General features: G+C 41.9%; 1 protein-coding gene across 5 annotated transcripts in view; it reads left to right on the top strand.

Annotated features, from left to right (window-relative positions):
• Positions 1-7,547: 7,547 nt before the first annotated feature.
• wdr93 (WD repeat domain 93) overlaps positions 7,548-12,572 on the top strand; it is a 45,538-nt gene continuing 40,513 nt past the window's right edge. For 2 of the 5 annotated variants that reach the window (XM_045708341.1, XM_045708339.1), the window contains exons 1-3: positions 7,562-7,818; positions 8,337-8,598; positions 8,748-8,976. In XM_045708341.1, the coding sequence (XP_045564297.1) occupies positions 8,338-8,598; positions 8,748-8,976 (490 nt within the window). In that variant the 5' untranslated portion in view covers positions 7,562-7,818; position 8,337. Of the gene's footprint in view, positions 7,819-8,333; positions 8,599-8,747; positions 8,977-12,572 lie in introns of all 5 variants that reach the window. The other 3 variants (XM_045708338.1, XR_006762185.1, XM_045708340.1) reach the window with 3 other exon arrangements.

The following is a 12,572-nucleotide window of genomic DNA, read 5'->3' as shown; positions in this document are numbered from 1 at the left end:
TGCGGTACGTGTTGCGTTACTACGTAGCCACCTCTCTCAGTGTAGCTGGGTTACCTGCACCAAAACACCACCCCCAAGCTCTGTCGCTCTGCCTCGCTTTCTCTCTGCCCATTTCTCTCCCTTTCTCTGCTCATTTCTCTCGCTTTCTCTCTGCCCATTTCTCTCCCTTTCTCTGCCCATTTCTCTCGCTTTCTCTCTGCCCATTTCTCTCACTTTCTCTGCCCATTTCTCTCTCTTTCTCTGCCCATTTCTCTCGCTTTCTCTCTGCCCATTTCTCTCCCTTTCTCTGCCCATTTCTCTCACTTTCTCTCTGCCCATGTCTCTCCCTTTCTCTGCCCATTTCTCTCTCTTTCTCTGCCCATTTCTCTCCCTTTCTCTGCCCATTTCTCTCACTTTCTCTGCCCATTTCTCTCCCTTTCTCTGCCCATTTCTCTCTCTTTCTCTGCCCATTTCTCTCCCTTTCTCTGCCCATTTCTCTCGCTTTCTCTCTGCCCATTTCTCTCCCTTTCTCTGCCCATTTCTCTCGCTTTCTCTCTGCCCATTTCTCTCTCTCTCTCTGCCCATTTCTCTCCCTTTCTCTGCCCATTTCTCTCGCTTTCTCTCTGCCCATTTCTCTCCCTTTCTCTGCCTATTTCTCTCACTTTCTCTGCCCATTTCTCTCCCTTTCTCTGCCCATTTCCCTCCCTTTTCTCTGCCCATTTCCCTCCCTCTCTCTGCCCATTTCCCTCCCTTTCTCTCTGCCCATCTCTCTCTCTCTCTCTGCCCATTTCTCTCTCTTCTCTCTGCCCATTTCCCTCCCTTTCTCTGCCCATTTCTCTCCCTTTCTCTGCCCATGTCTCTATCTCTCTGCTCTCTCTTACATCTCTCTCACATCTTAAATTGAAGTAGTCCATCCATTCCTGACTATATTAAACTTTACGAGATTATCCAGACTATTTACATTCCAACCCATTGTTTGTACACTGCTGCTACTCACTGTTTCTTATCTATGCAGTCACTTTACCCCTACCTACATGTACAAATTACCTCGACTAACCTGTACCTCCAACTGGGTATCGGTACCCCCTGTATATAGCCTCGGTATTGTTATTTTATCGTGTTACTTTTTATTTTATATTTTAATTTATTTTATTTAGTAAATATATTTATTGAACTGAATTGTTGGTTAAGGGCTTGTAAGTAAGCATTTCACGGTGCAACACCTGTTGTATTCTGCCCATGTGACAAATACAATTTGATTATGTCCAAGTATTGATTTTCTAAATTTCTATTTGTATTTATTAGGGATCCTCATTGCCAAGGCAACAGCTACTCTTCCTGGGGTCCAAACACATTAAGGCACTTACCTCACACATAAAACAAAAGATAAAACAGTACATCATATAATATTACACCACTACATATCTACAATACAAACTGTATAATACCACCATACAACAATATTACAATGTACGTGTGTGTGCGTATGCGTGTGTGTGTACTTGTGTGTGTGTGTGTCTCTTCCCAGTCCCCGCTGTTCCATAAGGTGTATTTTTATCTGTTTTCTAAATCGGATTCTACTGCTTGCATCTGTTACCTCCTAAATAGATCCACAGACGATACAATCGACCATCGCACTGCAAACTGCCGTATTCCATCTGGACAAGAGGAATACCTCTGTAAGAATGCTGTTCATTGACTAAAACTCAGCCTTCATCGCCATAGTAACCTCCAAGCTCATCATTAAGCTCGGGGCCCTTGGTCTGAGCCCCGCCCTGTGCTACTGGGTCCTGGACTTCCTGACGGGCCGCCCCACAGGAAGGATGAAAACATCATCATGGACATCAACCACCCGAGCCACGGCCTGTTCACCCCGCTATTATCCAGAAGGCTGGGTCAGTACAGGTGCATCAAAGCTGGGACCAAGAGACTGAAAAACAGCTTCTATCTCAAGGCCACCAGACCGTTAAATTGCCATCACTAGTACATGAGAGGCTGCTGCCCTATATACATAGATATGGAATCACTGGCCACTTTAATAATGTTTATATACTGCTTTACTCATTTCATATGTATATACTGTATTCTACTGTATTGTAGTCAATGCCACTCCAACATTGCTCGTCCTAATATTAATACATTTCTTAACTACATTCTTTTACTTTCAGATGTGTGTGTATTGTTGTGAATTGTTAGATATTATTGCACTGTAGGAGCCGGGAACACAAGAATTTTGCTACACCTGCAATAACATTTGCTAAATATGTGTATGTGACCAATGAAATTTGATTTGAATAGAGTTCCATGTAGTCATGGCTCTATGTAGTACTGTGTGCCTCCCATAGTCTGTTCTGGACTTGGGGACTGTGAAGGGACCTCTGGTGGCATGTCTTGTGGGGTATGGATGGGTGTCCAAGATGTGTGTTAGTAGTTTAAACAGACAGCTCGGTGCATTCAGCTTGTCAACACTTCTTAGTGATGAAGTCAATCTCTCCTCTACTTTGAGCCATGAGAGATTGACATGTATATTATTAATATTAGCTCTCTGTGTACATTTAAGGGCCAGCCGTGCTGCCCTGTTCTGAACCAATTGTAATTTTTCAAAGTCCCTCTTTGTGGTAACTTGCTCAATTTCCACATTATTTATTACTAGATGTAGTTGAGGTTTAGTGAATGATTTGTCCTAAATACAATGCTTTTAGTTTGAAATATTTAGGACTAACTTATTCCTTGCCACCCATTCTGAAACTAACTGCAGCTCTTTGTTGATTGTTGCAGTCATTTCAGTCGCTGTGGTAGCTGACGTGTTTAGTGTTGTGTCATCCGCGTACATAGACACTCTGGCTTTACTCAAAACCAGTGGCATGTCGTTAGAAAGTTTGAAAAAAGTAAGGGGCCTAAACAGCTGCCCTGGGGAATTCCTGATGCTACCTAGATTATGTTGGAGAGGCTTCCATTAAAGAACCCCCTCTGTGTTCTGTTAGACAGGTAACTCTTTATCCACATTATAGCAGGGGGTGTAAAGCCATTATAGCAGGGGGTGTGAAGCCATTATAGCAGGGAGTGTAAAGCCATTATAGCAGGGGGTGTAAAGCCATAACACATATGTTTTCCTGCACTATGATCGATAATGTGAAAAGGCGCAGTGAATCATAACAAAACAGCTCCCACAATCTTTTTATCAGCAATTTCTCCCAACAAATCAGTAATTTGTGTAAGTGCTGTGCTTGTTGAATGCATCTTGCAACATACATTCATGCATTATACTACACTGAACAAAAAAATAAACGCAACATGTAAAGTGTTTCATGTGCTGAAATAAAAGATCCAATACTGTCACGACTTCTCCTTGTTCGGGCGACGATCGGCGATCGACGTCACCGGCTTTCTAGCCATCGCCGCTCCATTTCTCATATTCCATTGGTTTTGTCTTGTTCCATTACACACCTGGTTTTCATTCCATAATTACTGCATGTATTTAGTCCTCTGTTCCCCTCCATTGTCCTTGTGTGTAATTGTTTGTTTTGTTATGTGGATATTTGTCAGGCGCTTTACTTTTGCTATGTTCCGTGTTTTTGGCACGTTATTGTTTTTATGTGCTGTCATTTTTGGAACGGAATTAAAGTGCGCCTGTTTACTACACTCTGCTCTCCTGCTCCTGACTTCGCCTCCCGTACACACCCTTGACAAATACATTTACTATATACACAAAGGCTTATTTCTCTTAAACTTAGTGCACAAATTTGTGCACATCCCTGTTAGTGAGCATTTCTACTTTGCCAAGATAATCCATCCACATGACAGGTGTGGCATATCAAGAAGCTGATTAAACAGCATGATCATTACACAGGTGAACCTTGTGCTGGGGACAATAAAAGGCCACTCTAAAATGTGTAGTTTTGACACACAACCGGTGGCACAGATGTCTCAAGTTATGAGGGAGTGTGCAATTGGCATGCTGACTGCAGGAATGTCCACCAGAGCTGTTGCCAGAGAATGAAATGTTAATTTCTCTACCATAATTTCTCTACCATCCGATGTTGTTTTAGGGAATTTGGCAGTACGTCCAACCGGCCTCACAACTGCAAACCGAGCGAGTGGTTTGCTGATGTTAGCGTTGTGAACAGAGTGAGCCGTGGTGCCGATGGGGTTATGGTATGGGCAGGCATAAGCTACGGGCAATGGACACAATTGCATTTAATCGATGGCAATTTGAATGCAGAGAGATACCATGATGAGATCCTGAGGCCCATTGTCCTGCCATTTATCCACTATCATTACCTCATGTTTCAGCATGATAATGCACGGCCCCATGTCACAGGGACCTGTACACAATTCCTGGAAGCTGAAAATGTCCCAGTTCTTCCATGGTCTGCGTACTCACCAGACATCTCACCCATTGAGCATGTTTGGGATGCTCTGGATCGACTTGTACAACAGCGTGTTCCAGTTCCCCGCCAATATTCAGCAACTTCACACAGTCATTGAAGAGGAGTGGAACAACATTCCACAGGCCACAATCAACAGCCTGATCAACTCTATGCGAAGAAGAGGTGTCGCGCTGCTCGAGGTAAATGGTGGTCACACCAGAATAGACCTGCTGTATATTCACCATTGACATTTTTTTATTTATTTAACCTTTATTTAACTAGGCAACTTCTTCAGGATCGGTGGGTCCCCTGTGGGATGGTTGAGCTAAGTAGGCTATTGAGATTACAATGAGGTTGTAAGTAACAAGAACATTTCCCAGGACATAGACATATCTGATATTGGCAGAAAGCTTAAATTCTTGTTAATCTAACTGCACTGTCCAATTTACAGCAGCTATTACAGTGAAGGAATACCATGCTATTGTTTGAGGAGAGTGCACAGTTTTGAACATGAAAAGTTATTAATTAATAAACAAATTAGGCACATTTGGGAAGTCTTGATACAACATTTTGAACAGAAATGCAATGGTTCATTGGATCAGTCTAAAACTAGCACATACATTGCTGCCATCTAGTGGCCAAAATCTAAATAGCACCTGGCCTGGAATAATACATTATGGCCTTCCTCTTGCATTTCAAAGATGATGGTACAAAAAAACTGTTGTTTTTTTCTTTGTATTATCTTTTACCAGATATAATGTGTTATATTCTGCCACAATTCTTTCACATTTCCACACAATTCAAAGTGTTTCCTTTCAAATGGTAACAAGAAAATGCATATCCTTTCTTCAGGGCCTGAGCAGTTAGATTTGGGTATGTGATTTTATGCGAAAATTGAAAAAAAGGGGCCGATCCTTAGTTAAAAACTAAATATTATTTACATTTTACCTTTAATTAACTCAGTTAAGTACAATGTCTCATTTACAATGATAGCCTACCAGGGAACAGTTGGTTAACTGCCTTGTTCAGGGGCAGAATGATAGATTTTTACCTTGTCAGCTCAGGGGATTCGATCCACCAACCTTTCGGTTTACTGGCCCAACGCTCTAACCACTACGCTACCTGCAGCCGTACGATGACGGCCTACCCCAACCAAACCCTAACGACGCTGGGAAAATTGTACGCCGCCCTATGGGACTCCCAATCACAGACCGGTTGTGATACATCCTGGAATCAAACCATGGTCTGTAGTGACGTCTCTAGACACTCTAAACACTTAAGGTAACCTGCCTAATTTGTGGCGTCATGCAGGCTAATAACGTCATGAGTTGGGATTATGGTTCATTGTTTAGCTAGCTAGCTACATGTCTTAATCAAAAGACTCCACTATGCAAGTAACCATTTCAATGGAATGTCACTGCGGCAACTGTTGATAGACGTAGCTGGTAAATTCGCTCTGGCTATCTACTCTGATTTCAGAGAATAACTGACGAATTTACGTACTCTCAACCCCCGTTGAATATGGCCGGTGTCAGTAAACGTTGGCTAAAAATTCATTGTTGCCAGCATCACAGTTGCAGTCACCAACGCTCTGGATAACATGAAAACAGCCTTACCACCAGCTCTGCTAGGGAGAGTAAAATGGTCAGTGAACGGTTCTCTCACGGTAGCCAGTTAGCTTGAGGCTTGACTGTTGGTTACCGGAAGCAGAGTAAAGGGGAGGTGCAGACCTCTCTCACGGTAGCCAGTTAGCTTGAGGCTTGACCGTTGGTTACCAGAAGCAGAGTAAAGGGGAGGCGCAGATCTCTCTCACGGTAGCCAGTTAGCTTGAGGCTTGACCGTTGGTTACCGGAAGCAGAGTAAAGGGGAGGCGCAGACCTCTCTCACGGTAGCCAGTTAGCTTGAGGCTTGACCGTTGATTACCGGAAGCAGAGTAAAGGGGAGGCGCAGACCTCTCTCACGGTAGCCAGTTAGCTTGAGGCTTGACCGTTGGTTACCAGAAGCAGAGTAAAGGGGAGGAGCAGATCTCTCTCACGGTAGCCAGTTAGCTTGAGGCTTGACCGTTGGTTACCAGAAGCAGAGTAAAGGGGAGGCGCAGACCTCTCTCACGGTAGCCAGTTAGCTTGAGGCTTGACCGTTGGTTACCAGAAGGAGAGTAAAGGGGAGGCGCAGATCTCTCTCACGGTAGCCAGTTAGCTTGAGGCTTGACCGTTGGTTACCAGAAGCAGAGTAAAGGGAGGCGCAGATCTCTCTCACGGTAGCCAGTTAGCTTGAGGCTTGACCGTTGGTTACCAGAAGCAGAGTAAAGGGGAGGCGCAGACCTCTCTCACGGTAGCCAGTTAGCTTGAGGCTTGACCGTTGGTTACCAGAAGCAGAGTAAAGGGAGGCGCAGATCTCTCTCACGGTAGCCAGTTAGCTTGAGGCTTGACCGTTGGTTACCAGAAGCAGAGTAAAGGGGAGGTGCAGACCTCTCTCACGGTAGCCAGTTAGCTTGAGGCTTGACCATTGGTTACCGGAAGCAGAGTAAAGGGGAGGCGCAGACCTCTCTCACGGTAGCCAGTTAGCTTGAGGCTTGACCGTTGGTTACCGGAAGCAGAGTAAAGGGGAGGCGCAGACCTCTCTCACGGTAGCCAGTTAGCTTGAGGCTTGACCGTTGATTACCGGAAGCAGAGTAAAGGGGAGGCGCAGACCTCTCTCACGGTAGCCAGTTAGCTTGAGGCTTGACCGTTGGTTACCAAAGCAGAGTAAAGGGGAGGAGCAGACCTCTCTCACGGTAGCCAGTTAGCTTGAGGCTTGACCGTTGGTTACCAGAAGCAGAGTAAAGGGGAGGCGCAGACCTCTCTCACGGTAGCCAGTTAGCTTGAGGCTTGACCGTTGGTTACCAGAAGGAGAGTAAAGGGGAGGCGCAGACCTCTCTCACGGTAGCCAGTTAGCTTGAGGCTTGACCGTTGGTTACCAGAAGCAGAGTAAAGGGAGGCGCAGACCTCTCTCACGGTAGCCAGTTAGCTTGAGGCTTGACCGTTGGTTACCAGAAGGAGAGTAAAGGGGAGGCGCAGATCTCTCTCACGGTAGCCAGTTAGCTTGAGGCTTGACCGTTGGTTACCAGAAGCAGAGTAAAGGGAGGCGCAGACCTCTCTCACGGTAGCCAGTTAGCTTGAGGCTTGACCGTTGGTTACCAGAAGGAGAGTAAAGGGAGGCGCAGACCTCTCGAGAGGCGCTGTTGTCATGACGACACCACACAACTCACCGGAAGCAGAGTAAAGGGGAGGCGCAGTCCTCTCGAGAGGCGCTGTTGTCATGACGACACCACACAACTCACCGGAAGAAAATGCGTTGCTCCGTCAGTGCTTTACCGGATCATTTTCATTTTCAACTTCAGTTGGGTAGAAATATCCCAAAATCCAAATTAGCAAGGATCATATGTCAAGGACGGGATTAGGGTTTGGTTAATTAATTTCTGACGTGAAAGGTAATAGTAACTTCAACGTGAGCAATGAAGCCAAATGTAATTTTATTTTGTGTCGACAGTATATTAACTAGCAAGTAGTTCTGTGTCTCTTGGCAGAAGAGTTTTGAGAAAAGTCTGTGTGCAAAGCTTCACAATGTTTGTTTCCGATGCCACTGATGCTAACGTAACGTTAGCTAATAACGAGACGACATTTTACATTTTTTTTAAAACATTTTAGTCATTTAGCAGACGCTCTCATCCAGAGCGACTTACAGTAGTGAGTGCATACATTTCATACATTTTTATTAGATTTATTTTTCTTCCATACTGGTCCCCCGTGGGAATCGAACCCACAACCGTGGCATTGCAAACACCATGCTCTACCAACTGAGCCACACGGGACCACACTAGCTAGCACCTCGGGCAGGACAACTTTCCAATCAGTGTTAAGGCAGAACACTCTTGATTGGTTGATCGATCAAAAGGGGTATGGTATTGATGACGTTGATGACGTTACGACATATCCGGTTTCTCAGCAGGATGCCAGTCTACATCAGAAAAGGGCCTGCAGATATCCCCGAGCCATCCGACAGCAGCCAGGGTGATGAGGAGCAGGAGTTGTTCCTGAGTGACCCGGACCAACTCCAGGACCAGCTGCCCCAGCCGTTCAGAATGATAGACAAGGTCCTGGACAGACTGCTAGACAGGGCATGGGACTTCATCTCACAGAGAGAAACTGCCAGGCTCACAGAGCAAGCTAATAAAGCTATACCCATTATGCAGGTCTCAGGGGACGTAAAGGTACTAACCCATATAATTTCTCATTTATCTTTTTAGCCTTATAAAACTTCTGTTCTGTTATTGAAATGATAGAAAGTTGATGCATAAAACCCAGTCTAAATGTGTCCACCACATGACAGTCCAACACATATCCTGTATTTGTTCCCCAGCTCCCTGTGAGGACCAACTGCTTGGCCTGCCCTGAGGATGGCAGGTACATCTTCCTGGGTCACCCCCACGGCCTGTCTGTTATGGCTCAGCCCCAGGGTATCATCACCGCCTCCTCTTCCTCTCCCTACTGTGTGCCAGTATGGCAGGAGGACCAGGTAGAGATCACCTCTCTTCACATCACCTGTCTGGGGGAGATGGCCTACCTGCTGGCATCCCTGGATGATATGGGTAACGCCACATAATTACACTATTATATCATATGTCTATGGGTAACGCCACAGAATTACACTATTATATCATATGTCTATGGGTCACGCCACATAATTACACTATTATATCATATGTCTATGGGTAACGCCACATAATTACACTATTATATCATATGTCTATGGGTCACGCCACATAATTACACTATTATATCATATGTCTATGGGTAACGCCACATAATTACACTATTATATCATATGTCTATGGGTAACGCCACATAATTACACTATTATATCATATGTCTATGGGTAACGCCACATAATTACACTATTATATCATATGTCTATGGGTAACGCCACAGAATAACACTATTATATCATATGTCTATGGGTAACGCCACATAATTACACTATTATATCATATGTCTATGGGTCACACCACAGAATTACACTATTATATCATATGTCTATGGGTCACACCACAGAATTACACTATTATATCATATGTCTATGGGTAACGCCACATAATTACACTATTATATCATATGTCTATGGGTAACGCCACAGAATAACACTATTATATCATATGTCTATGGGTCACACCACAGAATTACACTATTATATCATATGTCTATGGGTAACGCCACAGAATTACACTATTATATCATATGTCTATGGGTCACGCCACAGAATTACACTATTATATCATATGTCTATGGGTAACGCCACATAATTACACTATTATATCATATGTCTATGGGTCACACCACAGAATTACACTATTATATCATATGTCTATGGGTAACGCCACATAATTACACTATTATATCATATGTCTATGGGTCACACCACAGAATAACACTATTATATCATATGTCTATGGGTCACACCACAGAATTACACTATTATATCATATGTCTATGGGTACGCACACATAATTACACTATTATATCATATGTCTATGGGTCACGCCACATAATTACACTATTATATCATATGTCTATGGGTAACGCCACATAATTACACTATTATATCATATGTCTATGGGTCACACCACAGAATTACACTATTATATCATATGTCTATGGGTAACGCCACATAATTACACTATTATATCATATGTCTATGGGTCACACCACAGAATTACACTATTATATCATATGTCTATGGGTCACGCCACATAATTACACTATTATATCATATGTCTATGGGTCACACCACATAATTACACTATTATATCATATGTCTATGGGTAACGCCACATAATTACACTATTATATCATATGTCTATGGGTAACGCCACATAATTACACTATTATATCATATGTCTATGGGTCACACCACAGAATAACACTATTATATCATATGTCTATGGGTAACGCCACATAATTACACTATTATATCATATGTCTATGGGTCACACCACAGAATAACACTATTATATCATATGTCTATGGGTAACGCCACATAATTACACTATTATATCATATGTCTATGGGTAACGCCACATAATTACACTATTATATCATATGTCTATGGGTCACGCCACATAATTACACTATTATATCATATGTCTATGGGTCACGCCACATAATTACACTATTATATCATATGTCTATGGGTCACGCCACATAATTACACTATTATATCATATGTCTATGGGTCACGCCACATAATTACACTATTATATCATATGTCTATGGGTAACGCCACATAATTACACTATTATATCATATGTCTATGGGTCACGCCACATAATTACACTATTATATCATATGTCTATGGGTCACGCCACATAATTACACTATTATATCATATGTCTATGGGTCACGCCACATAATTACACTATTATATCATATATCTATGGGTAACGCCACATAATTACACTATTATATCATATGTCTATGGGTCACGCCACATAATTACACTATTATATCATATGTCTATGGGTCACGCCACATAATTACACTATTATATCATATGTCTATGGGTAACGCCACATAATTACACTATTATATCATATGTCTATGGGTAACGCCACATAATTACACTATTATATCATATGTCTATGGGTCACACCACAGAATAACACTATTATATCATATGTCTATGGGTAACGCCACATAATTACACTATTATATCATATGTCTATGGGTAACGCCACATAATTACACTATTATATCATATGTCTATGGGTAACGCCACATAATTACACTATTATATCATATGTCTATGGGTAACGCCACAGAATTACACTATTATATCATATGTCTATGGGTCACGCCACAGAATTACACTATTATATCATATGTCTATGGGTCACGCCACATAATTACACTATTATATCATATGTCTATGGGTAACGCCACATAATTACACTATTATATCATATGTCTATGGGTAACACCACAGAATAACACTATTATATCATATGTCTATGGGTCACGCCACATAATTACACTATTATATCATATGTCTATGGGTCACGCCACAGAATTACACTATTATATCATATGTCTATGGGTCACGCCACATAATTACACTATTATATCATATGTCTATGGGTCACGCCACATAATTACACTATTATATCATATGTCTATGGGTAACGCCACATAATTACACTATTATATCATATGTCTATGGGTCACGCCACATAATTACACTATTATATCATATGTCTATGGGTCACGCCACATAATTACACTATTATATCATATGTCTATGGGTAACGCCACATAATTACACTATTATATCATATGTCTATGGGTCACGCCACAGAATTACACTATTATATCATATGTCTATGGGTAACGCCACATAATTACACTATTATAGCATATGTCTATGGGTCACACCACAGAATTACACTATTATATCATATGTCTATGGGTCACGCCACATAATTACACTATTATATCATATGTCTATGGGTAACGCCACATAATTACACTATTATATCATATGTCTATGGGTCACGCCACATAATTACACTATTATATCATATGTCTATGGGTAACGCCACATAATTACACTATTATATCATATGTCTATGGGTAACGCCACATAATTACACTATTATATCATATGTCTATGGGTCACGCCACATAATTACACTATTATATCATATGTCTATGGGTCACGCCACAGAATAACACTATTATATCATATGTCTATGGGTCACGCCACATAATTACACTATTATATCATATGTCTATGGGTCACGCCACATAATTACACTATTATATCATATGTCTATGGGTAACGCCACATAATTACACTATTATATCATATGTCTATGGGTCACGCCACAGAATAACACTATTATATCATATGTCTATGGGTAACGCCACATAATTACACTATTATATCATATGTCTATGGGTCACGCCACATAATTACACTATTATATCATATGTCTATGGGTCACACCACAGAATTACACTATTATATCATATGTCTATGGGTAACGCCACATAATTACACTATTATATCATATGTCTATGGGTCACGCCACATAATTACACTATTATATCATATGTCTATGGGTAACGCCACATAATTACACTATTATATCATATGTCTATGGGTAACGCCACATAATTACACTATTATATC

The sequence above is a fragment of the Salmo salar genome, chromosome ssa26 (genome assembly GCF_905237065.1).
Source record: "Salmo salar chromosome ssa26, Ssal_v3.1, whole genome shotgun sequence".
Classification (NCBI taxonomy): domain Eukaryota; kingdom Metazoa; phylum Chordata; class Actinopteri; order Salmoniformes; family Salmonidae; genus Salmo; species Salmo salar.
Note: the sequence above shows the minus strand (reverse complement) of the source record. Positions and strands in the feature narration are given on the sequence as shown.